At 43.7% G+C, this 7,446-nt stretch overlaps 1 protein-coding gene across 11 annotated transcripts in view; it reads left to right on the top strand.

Annotated features, from left to right (window-relative positions):
• Positions 1–273: 273 nt before the first annotated feature.
• Positions 274–7,446, top strand: part of LOC103701495 — a 37,106-nt gene continuing 29,933 nt past the window's right edge. For 2 of the 11 annotated variants that reach the window (XR_005512680.1, XR_005512673.1), the window contains exons 1-3: positions 304–966; positions 1,090–1,188; positions 3,350–3,424. Coding sequence is in view for 5 of the 11 variants with exons in the window: in XM_039128628.1 (XP_038984556.1) it covers positions 740–966; positions 1,090–1,188 (326 nt within the window). In the remaining 6 variants the exon portion in view is untranslated. Of the gene's footprint in view, positions 967–1,089; positions 1,189–3,349; positions 3,425–4,057; positions 7,433–7,446 lie in introns of all 11 variants that reach the window. The other 9 variants (XR_005512679.1, XR_005512681.1, XR_005512674.1 and 6 more) reach the window with 9 other exon arrangements.

The raw sequence follows: 7,446 nt of genomic DNA, 5'->3' as shown, positions 1-7,446 counted from the left end.
GTGGTACATTACCCCTATATTGTTGAATAAGTTGTAGAAAGTAAATAATAAATATTGTTCTTGGTTATTGACAGGAGTAGAAGATAGCAGCAATATATATATATATATATATATATATAGATTTTTATAAATTATAAATATTATGGTCATCCCTAGATATGGCATAGTTGTTTGTTATACTTGGTCGAATTTTTTACTCATCTTCCATTGAGTTTGAACGGAGTCAGGACAAGTGCAGACATAAATTGGAAACTTATATCTAAATCTATCGCAAGGGGTTGAATTTCACATTTTTCCCCCTTAAATTTGAACTATTCTCGGCAGCGCCACTGCCGGAACGAGTCCAAGCTCAAGTGTTAAATATAGTCGGTGATATGTGATAGTTCATTCCTCAAGTTTGAACTAGTTCCGGCATTGGATTATTTCTAAGGATTCCCTGAAGTCTTCGTATTAAATTACAGTCCCTAAAAGTTTGGCAGAACGGAAGTCCCCTTTTATATACGTCCTCCCCTGCTCTTAAGAGAGAGGGGCTGAGGGAGGGAGCTCGACGAGTAAAGAGTTTCCGTTTCCTTTTCCGATTCCTAGGGTATTCCACCGACTCCAATCGCGGTTCCCATGGCGGAGGTGATGGACATTACCGCTGAAACCCTACGTCGCCGCCGGGACCGGAGAGGAGGGATAGCTCAGCCGGAACCCTCCACCGCCAAAAATAAGGGATCGTGGCTCAAGGGAGTGGCGGATGACCACTACGACTCGAGGAACCGTCCGCCGCCGACGCCGCCTCTCGGATCATCGAGGATCGAGTGCCTCCGGCGGAGCCCACCCCGTTACGGCAACCGTGACCGTCGGCGCTCCCCCTCGCCGGTTACCACCGCCGGGGACGATCAAGCGGTCAAGAAGGGATGATGGTGGGTATGATAGGCGCCGCGGTAGTCCGGTGAGGGGTTTACGGTCAGAAGATCGAAGGTGAGTCGAGAACTACAGTGTAATACATCAAGTATCGCGTTTCCAAGAACTCAGTTCTTGGGGGTGATTCTGAAACCAATTTTGTAGATAAATTTTCTCATCGTTCTGTCCGTTTGCTGCTAGGAATGACTATGACGAAACTAGTTTAAAAAAGACTGCACGGTCTGCGGGTGCGTCGTTCATGAGGTGGTTCTTGAAACAAATTCTTTGTTATTCTTTGTGGTATGTTTTGGTTATCTGTGAGGCTACTCTACTGTATTACTTGCTTGTTCTTTTTCAAATTCCAACGGAGTCCTGTTTCTCCTCCATCCAGTTGCGCTTCTGTTCTTAGTATGCTAATTGCCTTTGTCTTTTGTTATGCTTTCGGAATTGCATGTCTTTGTTCGATCAAATTTCAACATATTAGGCATTTTTGTTTATATTCTTCAGCATCTGGTGCATGATTGTTTAGGTTTCCTGGTTCCGTCAAGCACGCAAGTTTGAATGTAGTTTCTTGGTTAGCTTATTGACTTAGCATAGTGTCAAATGCACCTTTCTTGTTGGCCTATTCTTTTTAAATTGGTCGGTGTGAAAGGTGGATCAATTGGTTTAAGAATATGGCTATATCTGAAAAGACAAAAAAACAAATCTAGAAACCTAATGGTGTTTGGCAGTTAAATCTTGACAAAATTGTGTCTATATGTGTTTGTAGGGACGTCAGTATGTCAAATTGAACACATAACCATATCCATTTATATTAGCTATATCTATATTTGGTTGCAACTGGGTATAGATATTGCATTGGATTGGATATAAATAATTCTATTTATGTCTCTAGAAGGTTATGATGATTTTTGAGAATAAGAAGATTATGACAATTGAAAGCTTCTATTTGTGATATCATTTCAGACCTGTATAGCCCTTTCAAAGGTTTAATTTTAACCACCCAAGATGGCTTTATGATATTAGCAAATGGATTCTTAAAGTAACTACTTTCTTATTGTTTATCTTTTTCTTTTCCTGTCCATTTCCCCTCTTTGACGGAACACTTGCTGTGCCGTTGTCATCTTTATACAAGCCATCTTTTTCAGCTTTCTTATACTTTCTTCAGCTTCATCTTTTTTTCATGCTAATAGTGCAAAATATTTGCTTCATGGCATTTTAACATGTGTTAGTTTTTATTTTCTTAATTATGTTACTACTAGATCTGTTTTCCTTTTTTTCAATTTAATTGACAAGCTTATCGGACTTTGTTGATGGCTCAAGCATGAAAAAGTTTGCTCTTTGCCATGGCTTATATAGTTCAATCATTGCCCTCATTCCTTAATATTGTGTATCTTAACATTTTTCTTGTTTAAGTGGTTACCATTTTTTTTAGTTTGTTGTGTTAGTATATTGTTTTCTCTTGTTTCCTCTCTTTTTTCTTTTCATTTTTGAACGTCTTTCCCTGTCTACACTCATTGCATGCCCTGACTAGAGCCTTTTGTTCCCTTGTAAACTTCACGTTAATAGATTCTACTAGCCTGAAGCTGAAGAGGTTGCTTTATGTGCTGAAAAAGGGCACGATGTGCATTCCTCTTTCAGCCATTTTATCTTGCGTGCATCACCACATTCTGGCCTTGTAGCAAGGAAGGAGCCAGGGGTCATTATGTGGGGCAGTTGCCATTTCTATAAAATTTTAACTGTCTTCTATTATATACATCATGTGCTTTATAATTATAATAGGAGCACTTATTTTTATAACTTTAGAAATTAGAATACATTGATCTAGTAGGAAGTGTATCCACTTTCTATTTTATATGTTGCAGCTGTGTTCTTTTAATACTTGATATATTTCTGAGCAGATCATACTTATGCATCAGCAGGAAAAAAAATCTTATGCATCCATGGAAAAAAGGAATATTTGACCTTAAAAAACGCAAATTTTGATATTGGCTTCTTTTATCTCTTTCCTCCTTTTAAAATGCTGAAGTTTAAATTTAGGATTTCCTGAGTCAATAAGTCAATTAACTGAGTCAAATTTTGAGGAGATTAGAGTCATTTGGATCACAATGCTTCGGTGAAAATGCATCTACTAGCCTTGTTTATGTTGAATCTCCTTAAACCATTCTAGGTTTATTCTAAATTTATTTGTGAGGAATCTGTTGTTCTGCATGATAGTGAAGTCCAGGATTTCTGCATGCTTTAATCAGTTTGCTAAGCTTTTGAATGTTTTTGGTTCTTCTCAATTAGATCTGTGGAGTTTATATCTTGTTAGTTATTTGGAGAGTTTACATCTTGTGAGTTTTTAGGACAAAGTTTTCCAAAGATATAGGATTTGCTTAACATATTATGTAATGAGATCGTGTTGCATTCCATTTGAGATTGTTTCTGCATCAGCATGTTGTAACATTAATTCTTCCAGGAAGGCTTGATGCCATACAAGTGATTTCATCCAAGAACTTGAGGATGATATACTGCCAGCTGAAGTAGAGAATAGGTAATTAATATTGAGAATTTTCTTAATCTTAACAAAATGCATGAGTATTACAGATGATATTAGCCATCATATTCATGCACTTGAGCTCGATAATGGTGATTTGGTTCCTTGGTTATTGAGCATTTGATAGGAACTTCAGCTTTATTGGTTGTTAGTTCAAGCATTTTTCTGACTTTGTAGGTACTCAAAATACAGATTGGATACATTTGCAACCCAAAGCATGCTTATTTTCAGGCTTATAAGGAGATTGTTACAATTTGCTTTCCACTTCTTTTTTTCATTCTTCTTTTCAGAATGTCATTTCGTTTTAATTAGTACTCTGGGCCGGTGTAGGTGAAAGATAAATATCATCCAGCTAATTTGCGGATGGTTATGGAATGGTAAGCTGTTGGCAGGCATAGTCGATGATAATAGATAGACTAAATGCTGAAGAAATATTGGATTTGAGAAGTGGCATTAATCATTGCCACCTTGATGGTGCGTGCACACAGGCACAGGGGCAAAATTTCATATGAAATCAAATGTTTATTTGGATTTCTCCTATTTCTTTAACAATTTTTCAGTTGCTTTACTCAGTTATACCTACTTCAACATAGTAGCCCATCTTATATTTGCTGCATTTACATTATACAGAAGGAAAGGGCATGCTAGGACTGCTGCAAAGAAATTTTTTCTTAGAGGTGGAACTTCGGACCTGCAAGATGTTTATCACAGCCTATGCTTGTACGTGCACATTTAATGTCTAGCCTTGTTGGGGAAAAAATGGACCACCCCACAAATACAATCAGAGCACGCGAATCCGACGACAGGCATGACCCCGATAAGCATGATCTCGGCATGCACAACTTCGGCAGGCATGACCTCAGAAGGCCGAGCTCAGAAAACCAACTTCATAAGGCCGAGCTTATAAGGCCGAGCGCGAAACGCCCACATAAAGAAGGGAGCATCAAATCCTCCATATTCGGAATCAAATCCCGCAGTCTTCGCCACCACAGCTGTCAAAATTTGAATAACTACTATCTCAACCGATTGCCTGCTAATTTGAACGCCTGTGCCATCTAAGGTAACCTATTTAATCCGAGATATGCGCAATCGCAATCAAGGGTGAGTAACCGCCACACCCCCTCCTATAAAGAGGGGGGAACGCTGGCGAGGCAGGGCGCTTCCTCCAAAAAGAGGGACTTTCTCCATTACCTCCCCGGCCATTACTTTTCTCCATTACCTCTCTCCATTACTTCTCTCTATTAAATTTTTTTTCTAACTTAAGCATCGGAGGGCCGGCGCCGGAACCCTCGGCCACAGGCTTCTTGCAGGTCCGCCGAAGACAGCCGTCCGCCGCCGCACCACCAGCCGGAGCTCCTCCTCCTCAGTCCACGGTCATTCCCGGGTCCAATTTCCAGCAACAGTTGGCGCTAGAGAAAGGGCCCGAGTCGTGATCATGAGACTAAGGAGCAGAGGAGTCTCTTATACCTTCCGGCATCATGCACCAAGTTCTGGACGCTCAGTCCAGAATCCACCACCAAGACCTCCGGCAGATCAAGTTCTACAAGTCCAACCCGAGCAGTTCGACGCGCTGGTGCAACAAAGTCCAAACGCTAGCCACTGCAGTCCAAAGTCTGCAACAAGTGGAGGCCCCTCCTGTGCCTCCTCCACGGGTTTACGTTAAGCGGAGGAAGAAACTTTCTCCCGAGCCATCTCGAATCAGGCACGGCTCCCGCTGCAACGACGTGGGACGTGGGGGGAACCAGTGAGAAGTAGTAGCCCGAGTCTCATATCAACAAGTTGGAGGGGAAGAGAAATAAAAAATGAGATCTGAAGGGAAAAGAGTAGGAAAGTTATGAAGTTTTAAAATGGGATTGTAAGCCTCTGTGGCAAAGGGTACAGTGTCTGTAACAGAGGACCCACCAGATTCTTCCCATTAAATCCCATTGCCGTTCAAACTCTTCTCTTTTGTTCTGCGATCAGGACGAAGGCTACGTGTCCCCACTTCCCTCGTTCGGATCATCAAGGCCTGCAGCAAGTAAGAGACCAGCATGTACTCCCTCCTCATGGGTGTAAGTCCTCAGGACGGCGCTCAGTCGCCAGGCCAGGAAGGCCCTTTTTGGTAGCAGGACTAGATCCCGCATCGAAGGAACGAAACCATGCGGGGGCATGGTACCTACACGGACCCTCCCAGAGTGGACAATACCTCACGATGCAAGGCCGACCTTCGTTTTTCGTGACCTTAACGGCTGGTGCTTTCACTAAGAGCCGAGCTCAGAAGGCCAAGCTCGAAAACCGAGCTTAGAAGCATGAGCGCAGAACGCCTCCCCCAGAAGGTCGAGCTCAGAAGGCTGGTGCCGAGCTAAGTCCTGAGGGACTTCGAAGCTCGGAAGCCATCAAAATATCTCCAAAAGGTACAGGACGCCACTTTGGCTTTAAATAATTTCAATATTTTACCTATTTTCAGGTCGGAGAATGCAAAAGAAGACTTACGAGTATCTCTATCTCCAACGTTGCCCCGCTCTGAGTGGGGGCGCACGATCGCCAACGGATGAGGCCCGTCTCCTGTATGTATCTCCAATAATGCCCCGACCAAGCTCAGGATGCTCGACCAAGCTCGGGATAATCCGCTGAGTCGACCGCGAGCTAAGGTTTCCTCGACCTCGGGAACTACTCGATGACGCCCCGACCAAGCTTGGGATGCCCCGACCAAGCTCGGAACGCCATTTCGACACCATTCAACGCCCTTCGACGACATTCAACGCCTCCTACGACAACGCGCCCCGATCTGAGTAGGGGCACCCTGCTGAGTTGACCACAAGCCAAAGAAGGCCGCTGAAGTCGACCTCGGAGCAGAGTCGCTTAGCTCGGCTTAAGGCCGTTAGCTTCGACTGCACGAGAGGTACATCCTACTTGGCACATACATCTCCATAGACATTTGGCTATATTATAGGACGATCGACGATTGGACTACTTCCTTCGCCCAAGCCAAAAAACAGCTCGAACTCGGAAGTTGGGGGATAGTGTTGGGGAAAAAATGGACCACCCCACAAATACAATTAGAGCACCCTAATCCGACGACAGGCGTGACCCCGGCAAGCATGATCTCGGCATGCACGACCTCAGCAGGCATGACCTCAGAAAGCCGAGCTCAGAAAAGCGACCTCATAAGGCCGAGCGCGGAACGCCCACATAAAGAAGGGAGCACCAAATCCTTCATATTCGGGATCAAATCCCGCAGTCTCTGCCACCACAGCTGTCAAAATTTGAATTCCTACTATTTCAACCGATTGCCAGCTAATTTGAACGCCCGTGCCATCTAATGTAACCTATTTAATCCGAGATATGCGCAATCACAATCAAGGATGAGTAACTGCCACACCCCCTCCTATAAAGAGGGGGGAACGCTGGCGAGGCAGGGGGCTTCCTCCTCTTTCCTCCAAAAAGAGGGACTTTCTCCATTACCTCCCCGGCCATTACTTTTCTCTCTTACCTCTCTCCATTACTTCTCTCTATTAAAAACCTCCCTCTGACTTAAGCATCGGAGGGCCGGCGCCGGAACCCCGGCCACAGGCTTCTTGCAGGTCCGCCGGAGACAGTCGTCCGCCGCCGCACCACCAGCCGGAGCTTCTCCTCGGTTTGCGGTCACCTCCGGGTCCAATTTCCAGCAACAAGCCTCAACTTCTTTTGATGTTTGATATGTAGTAGGCCTGGCCAAACAGCTTTATCATTTGCATTGATTATTGATTTGAACTCTGAGGATGAACCAGATGCTGATGGTGAAAGAAAAGGATACTGCAGGGATCCAGAAAAGGAAAATAATCTGCTTTTCTGCTGTCCCCAAAGCTTACCCAATTAATTCCGAACCTTTGGCAAATTCAAGAAGGCACTGTGCAGACTCTGTAGGAAGCTCTTTCATGATCCTGAATTTGTTCGTAAATATCAGCTTAAACGCCCCAACCTTGTGATGGAGCTGACCTCGATGATTTATGAGGATGTGCATTTGCATTTTAAAAACTATATAAAGTATGTCTTTATAA

This window comes from Phoenix dactylifera, chromosome 1 (genome assembly GCF_009389715.1).
Source record: "Phoenix dactylifera cultivar Barhee BC4 chromosome 1, palm_55x_up_171113_PBpolish2nd_filt_p, whole genome shotgun sequence".
Lineage (NCBI taxonomy): Eukaryota > Viridiplantae > Streptophyta > Magnoliopsida > Arecales > Arecaceae > Phoenix > Phoenix dactylifera.
This window is presented reverse-complemented; position numbering and strand designations above follow the sequence as displayed.